Below are 22,814 nucleotides of genomic sequence, written 5' to 3'. Positions count from 1 at the left end.
AATTGCGATTAATTACGATTAATTAATTTTTAAGCTGTAATTAACTCGATTAAACATTTTAATCGTTTGACAGCCCTAATATATATATTTATATATATATATATATATATATATATATATATATATACATATACATAACAGAAACGGTAACAGTGGCAGTCAGATACCATTGTAATTCTTTTCAGGTCATTCATTGTCAGACAGAGGCAGTACGGCACAATGTTACGCTAAAAAAAAAAAAGTTAAAAATATAAAAATGGCTTACCTCTTTGTCCTCTGAAAGACCATGCCAACCCAACATAATGTTTACTGCATATGAAATGTGAATGGATTCGCCAAGCTGGTGTTAAAGTCCGCGCAAGTTGATTCGGTCTTCATTTTTTCCTCCCGAGTTTTTGGTTTCCGGAAACGTATGAAGAAAACATCCTTCATGTGACGTAATGTCTAGAGTCGTTTCTACAAGTTCCAAAAAAGCAACGTTTGATCGGCATGTTCGTTTTTGAAAGATTACCGGAGAAAAGTAGCACTAATTACGTTGGGTCTATGCGAGGGCGGGTCTTATAGACCCTACCCACGTGACGTCACAACTCCGCTCTCCTGAATGGTACCGCCCACTTGTCCGTCAAAACATAGTGTTAACCTGTTACGGCTACGTACATTTCTCCTATTTACGGCGTGTTTTTCTGCTCCTTAACATTAATAATCAAAATGGTGAAGGCGTGTGTGGCTGTTGGTTGCACTAACAGAGAAGATGGAAGGAGAGACTTGAAGTTTTACCGTATTCCGAGGGATCCAAAGAGGAGAGCGAAATGGACGGCTGCAATTCGACGTGAAAACTGGGCACCAAAAAATCACCACAGACTATGTAGTAGTCATTTTATATCCGGTAAGATGCATTTAAGATATACTTAGAGGGTTTTGGGCTGACAAATAACCACAATTAAGATCATTGCGAGGCTAATCGCCGACAACATACGACGTAGTACGACATAGTTTCAAATTCAAGATGTTTGTGACTTCCCTTTCTTCCACCATCGTTATTTTTTGAATAATATTTAGCTGGTACCAAGTGAAAGAAACTGGCCTCGTCTACGGGGCTGACAAATAACCACAATTAAGATCATTGCGAGGCTAATCGCCGACAACGTACGAGGTAGTACGACATAGTTTGAAATTCAAGATGTTTGTGACTTCCCTTTCTTCCACCATCGTTATTTTTTGAATAATATTTAGATGGTACCAAGTGAAAGAAACTGGCCTCGTCTACGGGGCTGACAAATAACCACAATTAAGATCATTGCTAGGCTAATCGCCGACAACATACACGTATGTATGTAGTGAGAGTGCTATCGCTAAACCATATAAACATTAAAAGCCTTAACTCCATTGACAAATGACATGAAATACATTAGACTTGACAGTGGATGTTAGCAATAACAAAAGATTTTAAATTGAAAATTTCGTAACTCACCTTTCCAAGCACAAGATAGATTCCTGCCGAATTTTCGTGGACGAGGACCTGTTTCACCCAACCAGCAACGAAGTATTTATAAGCCTCCAAGCTCTTGAAGTTTTTCAAATTTTCGTGAGAATAGGCTGATTTTGTGTGGACAAGATAATTGTAAATATCAGCGTAGCAGATGTCAGGCAGACAGGGCGAAGACAGTGGGTCGAAAAACATCGATTTGGGCATCAAATATGGATCTGGCGACTGTATAGAACGAAGCTTTTCCACATAACGCCTTTTATGCAACACATCCAGTGAGTTTACGGCATCAGAAAGCACCGGGTCTTCCATGAAATGCATTTTAAATTCCTCGATCAATTGAAAACAATGCTAATACAGAGACAAAATGACGGACTAGTGGGCGGAACCACACAGCGAACACGTGGTTTTGTGACGTCGGTGGGTAGGGTATATAATGTCCCACTTCGGCTTTACTTCCGCTTTAAGATGCGACGTCACGGTCTAAAAAATAGCCTGCGTGCGGTACGCCATTGTCACATTTTTTCTGTTACAAACTGACCCGGCCCCTCATCAGAGAAGGGAAAAGTTATATGGCCCCTCACAGGAAAAAGTTTGGGGGACCCCTGCTATAGTGCAATGACCAGTGTTGTTAATCTTACTGAAAAAAAGTAATTAATTATAGTTATAAATTACTTCTCCCAAAAAGTAATTGCGTTAGTAACTCAATTACCTGAATGTCAGAGTAATTAGTTACTTGGCAAAGTAATTGGTGATAATTACTTTTTTTTTTTTTTCCCTCAAAAAAAAAAAAAAAAAAAACATTGGCCACACTATGTGAAGTTTTTTGAGAGGGTTTTTGGTACAACTGGCCCAAGCCCAATTCTTTACCCTAATTTACCCTTTACCCTGAATCAACTGTTAAAAGTTGTTAAAATTGCTCCCATTATTGCATTAGTTCCCTTCTCTCGACTTTCGACATATGAACGTTTTAAAACTGTTTCATCATTTAAAGATAGATTCAAGTCAAGATTTTGCCGATTTAGAAGTATTTTAGATAAAAAGTTACTTAGGTTCGCTAGGAAGGTTCTCTAACTCATTTAGTGCCATGTCTGTCATTTTGCATCTAGTTATATCTATGTACAGTACATGTGATATCTACCATGTCTACCATATCTACCATAACATGCGGGCGTAGTTGTACTAGCTATCGGCTACAACATGTATTATTGGAGCTACCTAGCATCGCGTTTGCTCGGCGTCACAACTTTCTTGCCTCCTCCCTACTCCTGCTCTGCTCAGTCGTCTCGGTGAGTCCGTCTCCCTCAGACTTTTCGACCAATATAGTAACGCATAGTAACGCATGCCTTTCCGTCCTCAGTAACGGTAACGGCGTTGCCAAGATGAGAAAAGTAATTAATTAGATTACCCACTACTGAAAAAAATAACGCCATTAGTAACGCCGTAATATTCTAACGCCGTTATTAACAACACTGGCAATGACATCAAACAAGTACCGTATTTTTCGGACTATAAGTCGCGTTTTTTTTCATATTTTGGCAGGGGGTGCGACTTATACTCAGTAGCGACTTATGTGTGGAATTATTAACACATTATGATATAATTCCACATGTTATTTTGGTGTTTTGCAGTGACACTGATGGTTTTGTAAAGTTGTTAGCATGTTCTTATGCTATAGTTATCTGAATAACTCTTTATAGCTATGGCCACGTTCGCGTTCTGCCTTTGGCAGTGTATGTTCAATTGTATTATTGACTTTTTTTTATCTTGAAATGGATGCATTTATTTTGTGGCGCTTTCACGCCCACGTGAGGGCGCACTCGCACTTGTTTACGTGACACGCCAGAAGAAGACGGACAGCTACGTAGCTCTGAGTGAGTGAGTGGGCGAGTTAGCTAGAGAGAATAGACGGCTGCGAACTTACTTTCATTGTTTATGCTTTTAAATCATCTCTACAGAGGCAACGCCTGCGTGTATCATCTTTTCTGTTGTTGTGTGTTTTCCACCCGCGATCGGACACTTAGAGCCAGTTGTGTGGTTGTTTGAACGATGTGCTAATGATAGCGAACGCATGCTAACCTGTTACTTATTACTAATAGTACCTAATTATCATTTATTTACGTTGATGCGAACCTGTTTTCTATCGAGGACCAAATTGATTCAGCAAATTATACGGACGTCCAGCATTGTCTTTTGGGAGTTCGCTGTATAGCCAGGACAGGCCGTAGCGTAGGACAGTATATTCACATTTCCTTGTTCATGCACTGTACACTGTACATTTATTTAGCATGTTGTTCTCTATTGTATTTTTATATTAAATTGCCTTTCAAGATGACATGTCTGTTCTATGTGTTGGATTTTATCAAGTAAATTTCCCCCAAAAATTCGACTTACATACAAGTCGCACCGAAGTATGTTTTTTTTCTCTTCGTTGGGCATTTTATGGCTGGATCGACTTATACTCAGGAGCGACTTGTAGTCCCAAAAATACGGTACTTAAAATACGTGATTTCATCTATTTTTACCGTAAATGGAGCAATCACTGCTGTCTGGTTCAGAGAATACTATTACAGCGCTGCTTGTGTTTGAAACTATACACGCCTACATGAGGAATGTGACCACCCGCGGCGACATGAAAGAGTGTCGCGACTCTCTAAATACATGGCACTGCACTGTACTAAGGTAATTACGCTTTCGGGTTTGGTATTGTTACGTAGTTTAACGCATATGACATTCCAACACCGGCAACCTGAACATATTTAAACAAGCACAGACGTAGTTATCTGCATTCTACATCACAACCTCAAAGGTAACTACAACCTATTCGGCTCGTTTTCGTTGAAGAAATGCGGTTAATCTCTTGATCCTTGTACAGATGGCATTGGCTCTTCGCCCACTGTTCCTCCTTTGCGGCTTGGCCGGACTGCTGACAGGAGTCGTAAGTCCAAATTGCATCCGAAGACAACATACTTATGCTTAATGCTCTCTTCCTCTTCAAAGGGCTCTTTCCCTGCAAAGATTTTCATCGGTGGGTGTTCAATGATGAATTTCAAATTGTATTGGCAATGACAGCAGATTTAATTGAAGAAAAAAAATGTTCTGCAGATGTGAGCTGTCCTGAAGGATGGACACAGGTGGACGCTAAGTGTTACATCTTAGAAGAAGAAACTAGGGAATTTCAAGAAGCAGAGGTATGGAAGACACTAGTAATGTACTTTGTAGTCATAGCAAAGGCCCAGATAGTAAAATTCTTTGTTTTTTTTTTTTTTGTTTTTTTGGAATGGCGTTTCTTCGGCGCACGGCACAGCCCGAACCGTACGACTGATCGGCACAAAATTTTCCCTTTGCCCGTAAATGCCGATTTTCACAAATTTTTTTGAAAAAAAAAATCAAAATGTATTAAGTCCTACATCAACAGGAAATGACCAGATATCAATAGGGCGTGTCCCCCAAATGTCCCCGATTCCATTGACCCATATAGAGGACGTTGTCATTGACGACCATGGACGTCCAAATTTCACATCCATTTCCAGTGACAATTACTTTGGTTAATGCCATTGACGACCATGTATGTCGATCCGATTGATGCCAATGTACTTGGATTCAATTGATGCGTTTGTAAGTCGACGCCAATGACGGCCATGGACGTCCAAATTTCCTTTTAATTTTCAAAGGCAAAAAAAAAAAAACGTCCCTAAATCAACAGGAAATGACCAGATATCAATAGGGCGTGTCCCCAAAATGGCCCCAATTCCATTGATGCATATAGAAGTTGCCACTGACAGCCATGGACGTCCAAATTTCACATCCATTTCTAATGACATCTACAGTGCCTTGCAAAAGTATTCGGCCCCCTTGAACCTTGCAACCTTTCGCCACATTTCAGGCTTCAAACATAAAGATATAACATTTTAATTTTTTGTCAAGAACAGTCACTTCACAATCGTGAAGTGGAACAAAATTTATTGGATAATTGAAACTTTGTTAACAAATAAAAAACTGAAAAGTGGGGCGTGCAGTATTATTCGGCCCCCTTGCGTTAATACTTTGTAGCGCCACCTTTTGCTCCAATTACAGCTGCAAGTCGCTTGGGGTATGTTTCTATCAGTTTTGCACATCGAGAGACTGACATTCTTGCCCATTCTTCCTTGCAAAACAGCTCCAGCTCAGTGAGGATGGATGGAGAGTGTTTGTGAACAACAGTCTTCAGCTCTTTCCACAGATTCTCAATTCGATTCAGTTCTGGACTTTGACTTGGCCATTCTAACACCTGGATATGTTTATTTTTGAACCATTCCATTGTAGATTCTCAGGTCTTGTGCAGATACCAACAGGTTTTCTTCCAGAATGTTCCTGTATTTGGCTGCATCCATCTTCCCGTCAATTTTAACCATCTTCCCTGTCCCTGCTGAAGAAAAGCAGGCCCAAACCATGATGCTGCCACCACCATGTTTGACAGTGGGGATGGTGTGTTCAGGGTGATGAGTTGTGTTGCTTTTACGCCAAACATATCGTTTTGCATTGTGGCCAAAAAGTTCAATTTTGGTTTCATCTGACCAGAGCACCTTCTTCCACATGTTTGGTATGTCTCCCAGGTGGCTTGTGGCAAACTTTAAACAAGACTTTTTATGGATATCTTTGAGAAATGGCTTTCTTCTTGCCACTCTTCCATAAAGGCCAGATTTGTGCAGTGTACGACTGATTGTTGTCCTATGGACAGACTCTCCCACCTCAGCTGTAGATCTCTGCAGTTCATCCAGAGTGATCATGGGCCTCTTGGCTGCATCTCTGATCAGTTTTCTCCTTGTTTGAGAAGAAAGTTTGGAAGGACAGCCGGGTCTTGGTAGATTTGCAGTGGTCTGATGCTCCTTCCATTTCAATATGATGGCTTGCACAGTGCTCCTTGAGATGTTTAAAGCTTGGGAAGTCTTTTTGTATCCAAATCCGGCTTTAAACTTCTCCACAACAGTACCTCGGACCTGCCTGGTGTGTTCCTTGGTTTTCATAATGCTCTCTGCACTTTAAACAGAACCCTGAGACTATCACAGAGCAGGTGCATTTACACGGAGACTTGATTACACACAGGTGGATTCTATTTATCATCATCGGTCATTTAGGACAACATTGGATCATTCAGAGATCCTCACTGAACTTCTGGAGTGAGTTTGCCGCACTGAAAGTAAAGGGGCCGAATAATATTGCACGCCCCACTTTTCAGTTTTTTATTTGTTAAAAAAGTTTAATTTATCCAATAAATGTTGTTTCACTTCACGATTGTGTCCCACTTGTTGTTGATTCTTGACAAAAAAATTAAATTTCATATCTTTATGTTTGAAGCCTGAAATGTGGCGAAAGGTTGCAAGATTCAAGGGGGCCGAATACTTTTGCAAGGCACTGTACATGCACAGTACTGTAGGTTACTTATATCTTTATTATTAAAAAACACAACAAAAAGTAAACGTTTGCATAATCTTCAATTCCAATCAACATCTTATGTTTTTAAGTAATTAAAATTGAGATTTGGCATGCAGTATCTGAGGAAATGAGGGAAAATAGAAATTAGGAGCTGGAGGTTGGGGTTATAGCTGATTTTGTTAACTTTTATTTTGCAAATCATTGAAAAAAAATACAATTTTGAATGAAAATCAGTGTTTGTATGTATTATAGAAATAACTGACCAAAACAGTTTTCTTTGCATTTCAGTAGTTTTGACCCCACCCCCCCAAAAAAAGTTTTCTTTGCATTTCAGCAGTTTTGACACCCCCCCCCCCCCCCCCCCAATTTTTTTTTTTTTTAAAAACATAAAAATTCTGGCTCCGTGGCGACCTTTACTTCGGGGAGTTCCGGCAAGAAATTCTAACCACTTTCACCCCCGACTATTACCAATATAGAAAAATGGCGAAATAATCGTATCTTGTAGTTATTTTTTAACCTGCATTCTAATCTACGTGTTTGTGGTCTTTTTTTCCCCACAAGAGCGTCTGCAACATTCTGGGTGGCAATTTGGCCTCCATCGCTAATGCCGTGGAGAATGCGGTTGTTTCAGAGGTCGCTGAAAATGACGTTGCTTCTGCTACTATCTGGATTGGAATTTATGACATCACTGTGAGTTTGCAGATGAAATATTCTGATTCAATACTGCCAGTCAAAATGTCTTTCCCTCCTAGAAAATGAATGTTTTCCAACATCAATCATGTACTTCATAATGTAGCGAGGTTTACTTGGTCTGAGAACACACATTTGTCCAAACCTAAAACTTGTAATTTGTCAGTAATTCCTTGTTTTTTGCGGTGAATTGGGAACAGAACCCCCCACGAAAAGTGAAAAACCGCAATGTAGTATTAATAAATATTCCGCCAAAAAATCCACGAAACACATCACATAAGCAAACTGTTGTAAAAACGTCGCAAAACAACACATCCGCCACTCACATCAAGTCAGTACTCACATTGGATTGCGACACTGACGCGTCCGCTAGCTAGCCGAGTGCCACTCTTGCCTCTTCCGCAGCACGAAACAGTGTTGTTAATCTTACTTTTAGAAAGTAATTAGTTATAATTACAAATTACTTCTGCCAAAATAATTATTGAGTTTAGTGCTGCAACGATTAATCGATTAACTCGAATATTCGATTAGAAAAAAAGATTCGAATTCAATTTTGCTGCTTCGAGTATTCGTTGAATTTAGGGCTGCAGCTATCAAATATTTTAGTAATGGAGTAATCGACTGAAAATTCTATCGATTAATCGAGTAATCGGATAAAACAAATATATTTTTAGGTGAAGAGCAATTATAGATATACATGAGAAAACAAGACATTTTATCATTTTCAGTCAATCAATGTCTTTATTTTTGATGTATATTGTTGAAAACAGCCAACAATTGCATCTCAGATGTAACTAGAATTTTAAAAAATGACTAATTCACTGCTTTCACTCAAAAAACCTTTAGATCTTATTTTTAAAAAGTATGTGTATATATTAAAAAAGTATATATATATATATATATATATAAACACCTAAAAATGCCTTTACGCTTGATAACACACATCACTTAAAAGTTAGGATTTTCCCCCACGTTTTTCAATTGAATTTCTATTTGTGCCAAGCCATTTTTAAGTTCTAGTTAAGTTTTAAGTTAGTCTAAACTGTAAGTCCTGATAGGATTTTGAGTTTTTGCACTGTTCAAAATAAATGTATGATACAGGCTGTATTGGAGCACATTAGGGACTAGTGCTACTTGGTGCTTTATCCAGCAATGACTACTGAGCTAAAATTGATAGTTAGCATTATTGAGTTTTTATTTGACACCCTCATCACTCCACAACGCTATGTTATGTTAAAGCCTGTATGTAAGACACGTTAGCCACGCATCGAAAGCGGTCTTAATTAATTGAAACCTAGCCCTCCGCAGTGCTAACGTAAGGTGAGCTAGTAGTGACAGTAACGTTAATCTTATATATTAGCGTTTAGCGCTCTTTATTAGCGCTTAGCGCTCTACTGCTTTAAGATGGCGGCTGTTTGCTAACGCTGCCCAGACGCGGCCTAGTCTGTCACTGTGCATCTAGTTCAACATACATGTGATCTCTATGAGACTCATTGGACGCTACCTGCAACTAACGTAGCATGAGCGGGCTAGTATTTAGCAACGTCGGCGTCGTTTGTAGCGGTTGTCGGCTGCAGTAAGTTTTTTTTTTGCTTCTTCCTCTACGCACGTGACATCAGCGCGTTGTCCCGCATTAAAAGTAGTCCGAGCAAAACGTGATGCTTAGAGCTGTCAAAATAAACGATTACTCGAGGTGAATAAAATTACTCGGATCAGTTTTTAAACTCGAGTTACTCGAGTTGCTCGAGTATTCGTTTCAGCTCTAGTTGAATTAAAGTGACGTTGTGATGGTTTATTTAGAAAATGTTTGCATTAAGTTCTATTGATTTGGGTGGATACACTGCGCTCTGTCTGCCTCATTGTCAAGTTCAAAAATAAACCCTTAGGTAGACATTTGTAAAATTACCCAAAAATAAGGAGAGAAGACACTCAGTGCTCTTGGCCAAGGAGAGCAATGCTAGATTACGCTGTATAGTCACCAAAATTGATCTAAGGGAAAAAACCCTCCTTGCCCCTTTTATTAGGGGTTTGTCCTAACACAGAAGGGTGCCGCCCTGAAGGGAGGGGGAAAGCAAGCTGGAGACACCCATGTGATTTTGGTTGGCTATGTGTGAGCATGTAGGTGGAACTAACTAAATACACATGTGTAAGCAAGGGCACAGGTAAAGTGGTCAGAATGACCCAGACACTTCAGTTATGCAACGCTGCGGCCATGGAAGATGTCCTCGAACGGAAAATTGTCCTCGAAGGTCTAGACGAAAGTCTAGACGCCAGGTGCTGAAGATGTACCGGAAGGTCTAGTTACGCAATGATGCAGCCATGAAGCAAGGCAGTTGTCATCCCGACCCTCTTTACTCTTTGTAACACTTAAACATTATACTACAACCTAGTATAGCAAGCAATAATCATTTACTGGTTATATCAATAAGAAAAAATATGGCAATATGTATTATGTATGTATTAGGTATATATGAGCACAAGCAAATATTCAATCAATCAAGCAAATATTCAATCAACCCTCGATAATTAACTCAACACTCATTTCACATGGGTGAATCCAGCTGTTCCCTGTTAAGCCCAACGTAAGCAAAGTTTTTGTTTGCGCTGTTTTTTTTAATGCGTTGTAATTTAGTTTATAAGTAAATTTAGCCATTGTCTGAGTGAATATGTGTCCGAACCATTTGTCAAGAGCAGTGCAAAAACAAAAAAAACGTTAGCATTTTACAACATTTAGGCTGGCGGACTTTTGCTATGAAAGTTAGCTAATTGTTCTTTTGTTGTACATAGATCCTCATTTATTTATTTTTTTATACCATTTGAGGCTCAACTCAGGTTTTGATTTTTCACGTTCCTTATCCGATTACTCGATTATTCGAACTACCTAGTTCATCGAATAATCGACTATTAAATAATCGATAGCTGCAGCCCTAATTGAGTTAGTAACTCAGTTACTTAATTGCAAGTTACTCAGAAAAGTAACTGACGTTACTTTTCATGTTCTACACGTTGTTACATTATACATTCTATAACATCATTCACATCGAAGATGTTTATATTAACTGATCGAAGAATAAAAACGTCATATACAGTATTTTTGAACATTTGGTATTTATTTGGATCAAATATATTAGTCTTAGGAAAACACAAATATAAACTGACCATTAACCAGAGCAAATCTCTGGAACGCTATGTTAGTGCTACTGCACAATAAGCAGAACACTATCCTTACATGTTTCGTAAAGTAACAATAATAACCAGATTTGAGAAAGACTGAACCTCATATCAGAGAGTTATTAATCATTTACTGAATTTGGCCAACTTTGGTACCCCGCCCAAGCCGGGACCGTGAATAGAAACTCACAATTTTAATAACTTTAGAACTCCTACGTCTCATATATCTCAAAAACTCTGTGTAGCATGTATCACTGAATGTCAAAATGCAGCTGTGAATGGCCACAGCCAGACTTTGTGAGGATTTTATGGGTTAAACACGGTAATATCACAAAAGTCGCGATGCAGAAGTCGCAGACAAAAGGGAGTAATCGAGATTTTCTTTTCATATAATTACCCTTTTAAACTTTTTCTTTCAATTTTTCTTTGTTTGAATCGATTATTTATCAATTAAAATATAGGTGAAAATTGGACAGTCACAAAAAAAAAAAAAAAATGCAATTAAGCGATAGTTATGAGGTAGATATCCGTGGCCTATTTACAGACACTATTTTTTTCATTGTAACCTAATTTGTTTAAAAGTTAATAATAATTAATAATAATAATAATAAAGTTAATTACTAATTTTTTAAAGTCTTTTTTTGAACAAAATATTAGACATCAATTAATGATTCTAAGCTAAAAATGACATTTTGAATAATAAGTATAATTAATTACCTTCGTTTTATGGATGGGTTGAAACAAAAGCGGTTGCGTGGCATCTGTAAATGGGGGTTTCCAGGGTAAAACAATTTAAAAATAGTTCCATGAATCTGCTATGGCAGCATATAGACATATTTTTCTATCAAACATAACACTTGTTTTGGCCTAAAATACAGCAGTTTCTTTTAAAGAGGAGTGCAAGAGCAGAAACTGCTTTTTCAGTCTTGTCTGTTTTCCGCCATATAAATACAGTAGGGCAAATAAGTATTTAGTCAACCACCTATTGTGCAAGTTCTCCTACTTGAAAAAATTAGAGAGGCCTGTAATTGTCAACATGGGTAAACCTCAACCGTGTAAGACAGAATGTGGAAAAAAAAAAAAAACAGAAAATCACATTGTTTGATTTTTAAAGAATTTATTTCCAAATTAGAGTGGAAAATAAGTATTTGGTCATCTCCAAATAAGCAGGATTTCTGGCTGTCAAAGAGGTCTAACTTCTTCTAACGAGGCTCCACTCGTTACCTGTATTAATGGCACCTGTTTTAACTCATTATCGGTATAAAAGACACCTGTCCACAACCTCAGTCAGTCACACTCCAAACTCCACTATGGCCAAGACCAAAGAGCTGTCGAAGGACACCATAGACAAAATTGTAGACCTGCACCAGGCTGTGAAAACTCAATCTGCAATAGGTAAAACACTTGGTGTAAAGAAATCAACTGTGGGAGCAATTATTAGAAAATGGAAGACATACAAGACCACAGATAATCTCCCTCGATCTGGGGCTCCATGCAAGATCTCACCCCGTGGCGTCAAAATGATAACAAGAACGGTGAGCAAAAATCCCAGAACCACACGGGGGGACCTCGTGAATGACCTACAGAGAGCTAGGACCACAGTAACAAAGGCTACTGTCAGTAACACAATGCGCCGCCAGGGAGTCAAATCCTGCACTGCCAGACGTGTCCCCCTGCTGAAGCCAGTAGACGTCCAGGCTCCTTGGTCTTGGCCATAGTGGAGTTTGGAGTGTGACTGACAGAGGTTGTGGATAGGTGCCTTTTATACCGATAATGAGTTAAAACAGGTGTCATTAATACAGGTAATGAGTGGAGCCTCGTTAGACCTCGTTTGAAGAAGTTAGACCTCTTTGACAGCCTGAAATCTTGCTTGTTTGTGTGTGACCAAATACTTATTTTCCACTCTAATTTGGAAATAAATTCTTTAAAAATCAAACAGGGTGATTTTCTGTTTTTTTCCCACATTCTGTCTCTCATGGTTGAGGTTTACCCATGTTGACAATTACAGGCCTCTCTAATATTTTCAAGTAGAATAACTTGCACAATTGGTGGTTGACTAAATACTTATTTGCCCCACTGTATATCACAATTAACCATGGGTAAGGGGTGGGGGGTACATACAAAACCGGTCTACTGCCATTTGCAGGATATTAATTCAATTTTGTTGCAAAACCCCCTCTTCTTTCTGTCGAATTGATACATTTTTCACACTCATATTGCCCCACCTTCTCCACACTTTTTCATCAAGTAAGCAGTTTGACTCATACATAATAGTGCATGGCACAAAAAAATGAAATTATAATAAGAATACATCAACATGGATAAGTTTGGGACAAACAACCGGCACATGCTAACTCAGTCATCAATTCAAAGGGTACTTTGTTTTCCAGGGTGATAACTACTTATGGACTGACGGCACAAGGATTGAATTCGATAGTTATGCTAATGGGGAGCCTATGAGTGCAAATGGTAACTGTGTAGAGATGGTCACATCAAGTAAGTAAAATGACAGGTTGAAATGAGTTACAAATTGATTTTTACTAAACAGAAACATATTTTTCTTACAGCTGCAGAATGGAACACTGAACCTTGCAATACTGAACTTCGCTATGTTTGCAGCAGAGAGGCGGGCCACTAAGACACTCTTCTTACAAGCCTGTCTTTTGTCACAATTGAGTTCCTTGATCATGATGACTCATTGCTTTTGTGTTCACTATAAATTTTGCTTTTCTTCCAAGAAGCTCAATTGTTCTTGAAAAGAGTAACAATGTATCATCAAAGAGCACCTCTCAATTAAATAAAGGGATCTTTCTGCATCAAAATGTGTGTGTGTTTTTAGAGTGCGTATTAGGGTTGTTCCGATCATGTTTTTTTTTGCTCCCGATCCGATCTTTTTATTTTGAGTATCTGCCGATCCCGATATTTCCCGATCCGATTGCTTTTTTTTTGCTCCAGATTCAATTCCAATCATTCCTGATCATTTTTCCCGATCATATACATTTTGGCAATGCATTAAGAAAAAAAATGAATAAAACTCGGACGAATATATATATTCAACATAGAGTACATAAGTACTGTATTTGTTTATTATGACAATAAATCCTCAAGATGGCATTTACATTATTAACATTCTTTCTGTGAGAGGGATCCATGGATAGAAAGACTTGTGACTTTGTGTATTGTAACTAAATATTGCCATCTAGTGTATTTGTTGAGCTTTCAGTAAATGATACTGCAGGCATGCCCCAATGCATGATGGGAAGTGAAACCATTATGGGAAGTAAAACCATGACTGTGCGTCGTGCTACCAATGGATATATCTTCTCTGCTTTGGGAAATAACTTTAGGTGTTAAGACAAAGATCTATTGCTACCTCGCTTCCCCACAGTGCTTCCCATGATATTTCTAATCACGGGGAGAGGGATTTCAAGGTGTTAGCCAATTGAAGAAAAGCTTCAAAGGGTGCCAAAGTTCACTCTACTCATTTTGCACTGGCTTTTATCTTTCTATAAAGACAAAACAGCGTTATTACATACTGAGCGCGACAATGAGTGAGAGGATCGTGCAGCGTATATATTAAAAACGGTAAATATTTTAATATGACACATTATATAATAAATTAATTGCCGCTGTTATTGGGATATTTTTGATAACCCTTTGTTAAGTCTAAACTAAATGGTCAAAATACCTCGAGTGTAACTTTTTATATAAAATTGCCATTATCAAAAAATAGGGACCTTCAAAAAAAAAATGCTGTTATAACTTGGGGACTTATTCAATGGTCTAATTATGCCATATGAAATATTCCAATTTTTTTTTATATATATATGTACAGCATGTTAGCTTTGCTATTATCATAGCACAGCTGTTACTGTCCCTACAAGGCATCAAAAAATAAAATTTAAAAAAAAAAAAAAAAAAAACATACATGTACGCGTAGCTAAAGTCCCCCTGAACGTTTTGAGTCGTTAGAAGTAAAAAAAAAAAAAAATCAGAAATGACAGTTATAACATCACAAAGGCGTGGACATTAAATGGTCAAAATACCTCGAGAGTAACTTTTTATATAAAATTGCCATTATCAAAAATAGGGACCTTCAAAAAAATAATGTTGTGACGACTCATTGACTTATTCAAAGCTCTAATTAGGCCATATGAAATACTCCACTTTGAATTTTTTTAAATGATATATACAGCTTAGTTAATTTTGCTATTAGCATAGAACAGCTGTTACTGTCCATAGAGGGCATCAAAAAAAAAAAAGCATATATGTACGTGTAGTTGAGGTCCCCTGAACATTTTGAGTCATTGGAAGTAAAAAAAAAAAAAAAAAAAAAATCAGAAATGACAAAGTTATAACACCGCAAAGGCATGGACATAAAATGGTCAAAAATACCTCGAGTGTAATTTTTTTTATATAAAATTGCCATTATCAAAAAATAGGGACCTTAAAAAATAATGTTGTGATGAGTCATTGACTTATTCAAATCTCTAATTAGGCCATATGAAATACTCCACTTTGAATTTTTTTTTAACGATATATACAGCATAGTTAATTTTGCTATTAGCATAGAACAGCTGTTACTGTCCATAGAGGGCATCAAAAAAAAAAAAAAAAAAAACTATATACAGTACATTCCGCCCCTCACAGTTGAAGAGAACTTATGATCCAAATTACAGACCTCTACATGCTTTGCCAGTGGGAAAACCAGCAAAATCGGCAGTGTATCAAATACTTGTTCTCCCCACTGTATATATTAAATTAGAAAAATACAAATATATTTTTGCAAATGATTATTTTCTTTGATTAAAAATAGTTTTGTTTTGTTTTTTTTGGTTGAAGCAACTTTTATTGGGATTGAATGATTTAGACACAAATGTCCTACCCATAATATGGCCCAAACACAAAAAGGATTGCTTCAATCAAAGAAAACAGTTTCAATTAAAAATTAAGTGTTCAAATGCGAATTTCTTAGTCTCAAATATTTTTTTCGCATTCAAAAACTTTTTTTCTATGACTGAAGTTTTTTTTAAATTTGATTCAAGTGATTTTTCTTCTGAATTTTTCTTTTGTTTTTTTTTTTGAAGCAACTTATTTTTTGATTGAATAATAAAGACACAAATGTCCTAGCCAAAATGTGGTCCAAATGCAAAACTACATTACTTCAATCAAAAAAGCTGTTTCAACCAAAAAAATAAAAATAAAAAACAAATCAAAATAAAAAATTTCAATCAAAGAAAAATAGTTTTCAAATCCATTTTTTTTTTCTTTTTTGGGTTCAAATTTATTTTTGCATTCAAACACATTTTTTTTTTTTTTGAAGTGACTTTTTCTTTGATTGAAAATATATATTTTGATTGAAGCAACTTTTTTTTGATTGACGCAACTTTTTTTTTTTGATTGAATAATAAAGACACAAATCTACCTCCTTAGCAACATCTGTTTGCTCTCGGATGAGCAACAAAGTTGAGGAAGGAAGTTTTGATATGGAGGTTGAAGGAAGAAACCATGCAAACACTGACTGAGTCACAGCCAGAAAGGGTTGATGACAGTGTTGATTTCTATTCACTATTACCCCTTCTAATTAAAGTCTGTCAGAGTCACAGCCAATTATTCTGTATAGCCGGTTAAACTGGAAGTTATGCAAGTTTTCTGCACGGTCCTGGGTGCAGCAATATTGAGAAACGTTCCACCTTCGTCAGCACATACTGTAATTCATCTTCCGCCAAAAAGAACACATTTTCTTTTGATTCGATGTCTGAATCGCTGAAGAAAAATGAGTTGTCCGACAAATTGCCGTCTACGGTTATTGTATGTTCTGCTGCGTAAATACACAGCTGCTAGCAAACAATTTTTAGCCCACGCTGTTGAATTAGCCGAGTATCCTCGGCACTCCTGCGGTTTCAGCGAGTAAAACCAGCTTTTCTTCAGTAGGTACGGAAAATATTAAATGGAGGAGGGCAGGTTATTTCGACATACACTATACAGTGGGGCAAATAAGTATTTAGTCAACCACCAATTGGGCAAGTTCTCCTACTTGAAAAAATTAGAGAGGCCTATAATTGTCAACATGGGTAAACCTCAACCATAAGTGACAGAATGTGGACGTTGTTTGATTTTTAAAGAATTTATTTCCAAATTAGAGTGGAAAATAAGTATTTGGTCACCTACAAACAAGCAAGATTTCTGGCTGTCAAAGAGGTCTAACTTCTTCTCACGAGGTCTAACGAGGCTCCACTCATTACCTGTATTAATGTCACCTGTTTTAACTCATTATCAGTATAAAAGACACCTGTCCACAACCTCAGTCAGTCACACTCCAAACTCCACTATGGCCAAGACCAAAGAGCTGTCGAAGGACACCAGAGACAAAACTGTAGACCTGCACCAGGCTGGGAAGACTGAATCTGCAATAGGTAAAACGCTTGGTGTAAAGAAATCAACTGTGTGAGCAATTATTAGAAGATGGAAGACATACAAGACCATTGATAATCTCCCTCGATCTGGGGCTCCATGCATGATCTCACCACGTGGAGTCAAAATGATAACAAGAACAGTGAGCAAAAATCCCAGAACCACACGGGGGGACCTAGTGAATGACCTACAGAGAGCTGGGACCCCATTAACAAAGGCTATTAACACAATGCGCCGCCAGGGACTCAAATCCTACACGGCCAGACGTGTCCCCCTGCTGAAGCCAGTACACGTCCGGGCACGTCTGCGGTTCGCTAGAGAACATTTGGATGATCCAGAAGAGGACTGGGAGAATGTGTTATGGTCAGATGAAACCAAAATAGAACTTTTTGGTAGAAACACAGGTTCTCGTGTTTGGAGGAGAAACAATACTGAATTGCATCTGAAGAACACCATACCCACTGTGAAGCATGGGGGTGAAAACGTCATGCTTTGGGGCTGTTTTTCTGCAAAGGGACCCGGACGACTGATCTGTGTAAAGGAAAGAACGAATGGGGCCATGTATCGAGAGATTTTGAGTGAAAATCTCCTTCTGTCAGCAAGGGCATTGAAGATGAGACGTGGCTGGGTCTTTCAGCATGACAATGATCCCAAACACACAGCCAGGGCAACAAAGGAGTGACTTCGTAAGAAGCATTTGAAAGTCCTGGCCTGTCTCCAGATCTCAACCCCATAGAAAATCTGTGGAGGTACTTGAAAGTCCGTGTTGCCCAACGACAACCCCAAAACATCACTGGTCTAGAGGAGATCTGCATGGAGGAATGGGCCAAAATATCAGCAACAGTGTGTGAAAAGGTTGTGAAGAGCTACAGAAAACATTTGGCCTCCGTTATTGCCAACAAAGGGTACATAACAAAGTATTGAGATGAACTTTTGGTATTGACCAAATACTTATTTTCCACCATGATTTGCAAATAAATTCTTTAAAAATCAAACAATGTGATTTTCAATTTTTTTTTTCCGACATTCTGCCTCTCATGGTCGAGGTTTACCCATGTTGACAATTACAGGCCTCGCTAATATTTTCAAGTGGGAGAACTTGCACAATTAGTGGTTGACTAAATACTTAGTTGCCCCACTATATTGGATAAGGGTACTCGCTCAGTTAAGAGTGCAGGTGCCAGTGCTTGAGCACCACCTGGCGTCTACATATGCACGCTAATTGCTGGCTGTCAGAGGGGATGAAACAACGACCTCTGATCAAAAGCATGTTTGACGGGTTCGTGGCATTTACTAAGCTAATTACGCTTTAGGGTTTGGTATTTGTGACGTAGCTTAACGCATGCAACATTCACTATATGACGATAGAAAAGGGAAAAAAATGTGATTTTCAGAATGCGACACATTTCGTCTTTAATCACCTTGATAAGGGCACTCGCTCGGTTAAGAGTGCATGTGCCACTTACATACTCATTCGTTTCGTTTTTAATGCATCACACACCAAGGTTGTGGGATGGTTGGGACCTTTTGAGGGGGTGCCTCACGGTTCCCTTCTCACGACAGGCCCCGCCATCCCCTCACCTTTTTTAATGCACCACACACATCATACTCTACAGGAGAGCTCCGGCAAAGGGCGGTGGGGCGGGTGGCTGGGTAGAAATTCCATGCTGCGGTCCCACTGCCCCAAGCCAAGCTCTCCTATTTTAATGTATACATTGCAATACCCTCCCCTCACAATCCCATCACGTTGCTGGGTAATGGCTGCCAGCCGGGAACCTGGCAGCCACAGTAATAGGGTGGCAGGTGGGTCCCACATTTTTTCTCTATGGCGTGGCTCCCGGGGCGTGGCCTCCCCTCTGCATGTGCTGCCGGCTGCGGGAGTAGGGGGAGGTTGGGGCTCCGATCTCGCGTCGCCCCTTGGCTGATCCTCGGCGTCCTCCTGCTTCAGCCTTCCCCTCTCTTCTCCGACTGGAAGTCCGCCCTGTGCTCTGTCGCGGGTCGCTGGCTGGGCGCTGGTGTATCGGCTGGATGTTGCCTGCTCCGGCGAGGGACCCTGCCCTGCCCTGGGCTTGGTGGGTCGCTGGGGGTCCCGTGGCGTGCCATGCCGGTTGGGGGGCTGCGGCTCGTGGGCCGGGTGGGCAAGCGGGGCTGGGGGTGGGCGTGGGGTTGGTGGTGCGTCCCCCTCTCGCCATCCCTGAAGGCCCGTTGATGGGTGTGCGGGTGGCCTGGGGGACCACCCTGGATCCCGGGGAGGAATTCACTCTCTCTCGATCGCGCCCCCCTGCTCATCCAACGACTGACAGGTTAAGGGACGTGAAAGGCAAGGCATCAGAACCTCGCACATCCCGCTCCAGGACGGTCCGAATATGACACAGATCCATAAGCGGTTCGCTACATTCAGGGATGGGCTGCACTGACCCCCCCCCTCCCCGAGCTGACTGGGTGGGGGCCGTGAACCTGGGTTGGCGCCCGTGTGGCGTCTCCGCTCGTCTGCATGGCTGTCACGCGCTCGCTGGGGCTCGCGTGCGGTCGGATGTGATGGGGCGCGCTCGGGTGGGGGGTCCCGATGCAGGGTCGGTCGCCAATGGGCTTACACTCACGAAGGATTCACACGATTACTGGGTTCTTGATAACAGAGCTGATTTGTGTACACTCTTCCCCTTTCAATCACTTAGCTTATAGACTCCCCACCCCCGTCCCCTTCTTTCCCTGGTCAACAGGCCCTCCACATGGTGTCAACCGGAAATACATCTAGCTGACGATAGCACCAACATGTTAGTAGCTAGTGTAGACATTCAATGTATTTCTTGTTCGCTTGTTCGTTTTCCTACTCTCTGTTTTGTCATAATAAACGAGGTATGTGAATGATCACAATGGGAGTATCTCATACTCGCAATGTGAAACATTTAAACTGTTCAGACCAACCGGGCACTCAGACTTCCATTCTTTGTGTCAAACAGCTGAACAGGACAGGTTAAAAAAGAAAAGAAAAAAAAATAGTGCAAATGCCAGTGCTGAAGCATCACCTGGCGTATACATGTGCACGCTAATTGTTGGCTGTCAGACAGGATGAAACCACCACCTGTGATCCAAAACTTGTTTGACAGACTTATTTTTTTTTCCTTTGTTTGACAGTGCGTGGTATATACGAAGCTAATTACGCTATAGGGTTTGGTATTTGTGACATCGATTAACGCATTTAACATTCCAAGACTGACAACCTTAACATATATAAAGAAGCGCAGACGTAGTCGTCAGCATTCAACATCACAACCTCAAAGGTAACTACAACCTAATCGGCTGGTTTTCATTGAAGAAATGCAGTTAATCTCTTGTTCGTTGTACAGATGGCATTGGCTCTTCGCTCGCTGTTCCTCCTTTGCGGCTTGACCGGACTGCTGACAGGAGTCGTAAGTCCGAATTGCATCCGAAGACAACATACTTATGCTTCATGCTCTCTTTCTCTTCACAGGGGTCTTTCCCTACAAGAGTTTTCAAAGGTGGGTGTTCAGTGATGACTTTCAAATTATATTGGCTAGAGATGTCCCGATATTTTTTTTAATTAAATCGTTTTCTAATTGTATTTAACATACAGACATAATGTGTTAAACTCTTCCAGAGTCTTTAGTTTAAGCTTAAGGTAGGGTTATCAAATTTATCTCGTTAACGGCAAGAATGAATATTTTTTACATTTATCACGTTACAATATTTAACGCAATTAACGCATGCGCGACCCACTCACGCATTGTCGCGTTCAATCTATAATGGCGCCGTTTTACCCATACAGTATATAGAACTAAAAGGCAGCGTAAAATGAGTAGAGTGAGTTTTGGCAGCCTTTGGAGCCTTTTTTTAAATGACTAAAGCCTTACAATCCCTCCCCCAACGGTTAGAATAACACCCTATGTTATTACCCAACGCAGAGAAGATATATCAATTGGTACCACGACGCACAGTCATGGTTGCACTTCCCATCATGCATTTGGGCAGAAGTTAAATGGCTACAGTATCATTTATGGAAAGCTCAACAAATACACTAGATGGCAATATTTAGTCACAATTTACAAAGTCGCATTTATCCTTTAAAAATTGAGTGGTGTCAATGGCACAAACGGTTTTTTGGCTGTGAAGCTTCGAAATTCACTTTAAAGGCAACATGCATATTGGCTCAAAACAGATCATGAAAAACTGATGTCGAAATGATCCGAAATCATTTTAAAAATGCTTTTATCACTGATAATATCAATTGAGATGTCCCGATGCTGATCGATCGCGTCATTTTCAAAGTATCGGAATCGGCAAAAAAAAAATATCGGACATGCCTTTTTTTAATATATATATATATATATATATATATATATAGTTTATAATTAAATCGTTTTCTAATTGTATTTAACGTTACAGACATAATATGTTACACTCATCCAGTCTTTAGTTTAGGCTTAAGGTAGGGTTATCAAATTTATCCCATTAACGGTGGTAATTAATTATTTTTTTTAAAATTTATCACGTTAAAATATTTAACGCAATTAACGCATGTGCTGCACGACCCACTCACGCATTGTCGTGTTCAATCTGTAATAGAGCTGAATGGCAGCGTAAAATGAGTAGAGTGAATTTTGGCGGCCGTAGAAGCCTTTTTTTAATTGGCTAAAGCCTTACAATCCCTCTCCCTACGATTAGAAATATCGTGGGAAGCAATGTGGGGAAGAAAGGTAGTAACTGATCTTTTTCTTAACACCCTATGTTACTTACCAACGCAGAGAAGATATATCAATTGGTACCACGACGCACAGTCATAGTTGCACTTCCCATCATGCATTTGGGTTGAATGCCTGCAGTATCATTTACTGAAAGCTCAACAAATACACTAGATGGCAATATTTAGTCACAATATACAAAGTCACATTTATCCTTTAAGAATTGAGTGGTGTCAATGGCACAAACGGTTTTTTGGCTGTGAAGCTCCTAAATTCACTTGAAAGGCAACATGCATATTGGCCCAAAACAGATCATGAAAAACTGATGTCGAAATGATCCGATATCATTTTAAAATGCTTTTATCACTGATAATATGAGCCGATCGATGCCGATCGGTCGGGTTCGACCACATCATTTTCAAAGTATCGGAATCGGCAAAAAAAATATCGGATATGCCTTTTTTTTAATATATATATAGTTTTTAATTAAATCGTTTTCTAATTGTATTTAATATGTTACACTCATCCAGAGTCTTTAGTTTAGGCTTAAGGTAGGGTTATCAAATTTATCCCATTAACGGCGGTAATTAATTTTTTTTTTTAATTTATCACGTTAAAATATTTAATGCAATTAACGCATGTGCTGCACGACCCACTCACGCATTGTCGTCTTCAATCTGTAATAGCGCTGTTTTACCTAAATATAGAGCTGAATGGCAGCGTAAAATGAGTAGAGTGAATTTTGGCGGCCGTAGAAGCCTTTTTTAAATGACTAAAGCCTTACAATCCCTCTCCCAACGATTAGAATAATTGTGGGAAGCAATGTGGGGAAGAAAGGTAGTAATTGATCTTTTTCTTAACACCCTATGGCACTTACCAACGCAGAGAAGATATATCAATTGGTACCATTACGCATAGTCATGGTTGCACTTCCCATC

At 39.3% G+C, this 22,814-nt stretch overlaps 2 protein-coding genes across 2 annotated transcripts in view; both read left to right on the top strand.

The window, feature by feature from the left end:
* The first annotated feature begins 3,328 nt into the window (after nt 1–3,328).
* LOC130916276 (galactose-specific lectin nattectin-like) lies at nt 3,329–13,474 on the top strand. Its single transcript, XM_057836878.1, has 7 exons — nt 3,329–4,295; nt 4,362–4,424; nt 4,487–4,514; nt 4,592–4,677; nt 7,463–7,591; nt 13,153–13,258; nt 13,330–13,474. Exons 2-7 carry the CDS (start codon nt 4,362–4,364, stop codon nt 13,398–13,400), a joined length of 483 nt encoding a protein of 160 aa, XP_057692861.1. The 5' UTR covers nt 3,329–4,295; the 3' UTR covers nt 13,401–13,474.
* A 6,849-nt stretch (nt 13,475–20,323) lies between these two features.
* The window catches only part of LOC130916274 (lithostathine-1-beta-like), an 8,673-nt gene continuing 6,182 nt past the window's right edge, over nt 20,324–22,814 (top strand). The window contains exons 1-3 of the mRNA XM_057836873.1: nt 20,324–20,457; nt 20,524–20,586; nt 20,649–20,676. Of these exons, the coding sequence (XP_057692856.1) occupies nt 20,524–20,586; nt 20,649–20,676 (91 nt within the window). The 5' untranslated portion in view covers nt 20,324–20,457. The remainder of the gene's footprint in view (nt 20,458–20,523; nt 20,587–20,648; nt 20,677–22,814) is intronic.

The sequence above is a fragment of the Corythoichthys intestinalis genome, chromosome 5, assembly GCF_030265065.1.
Source record: "Corythoichthys intestinalis isolate RoL2023-P3 chromosome 5, ASM3026506v1, whole genome shotgun sequence".
NCBI lineage: Eukaryota > Metazoa > Chordata > Actinopteri > Syngnathiformes > Syngnathidae > Corythoichthys > Corythoichthys intestinalis.
The sequence above is the reverse complement of the archived record's forward strand: the minus strand, read 5'-3'. Positions and strand labels throughout refer to the sequence as shown.

What these genes read in the sequence shown, in the direction of transcription:
- LOC130916276 (XM_057836878.1), top strand. Translation starts at nt 4,362, where the DNA reads ATGGCATTGGCTCTTCGCCCACTGTTCCTCCTTTGCGGCTTGGCCGGA. An exon ending in CCCTGCAAAGATTTTCATCG is followed by an intron (nt 4,515 to 4,591) that starts GTGGGTGTTCAA and finishes AATGTTCTGCAG; the next exon opens with ATGTGAGCTGTCCTGAAGGA. An exon ending in TGTAGAGATGGTCACATCAA is followed by an intron (nt 13,259 to 13,329) that starts GTAAGTAAAATG and finishes TTTTTCTTACAG; the next exon opens with CTGCAGAATGGAACACTGAA.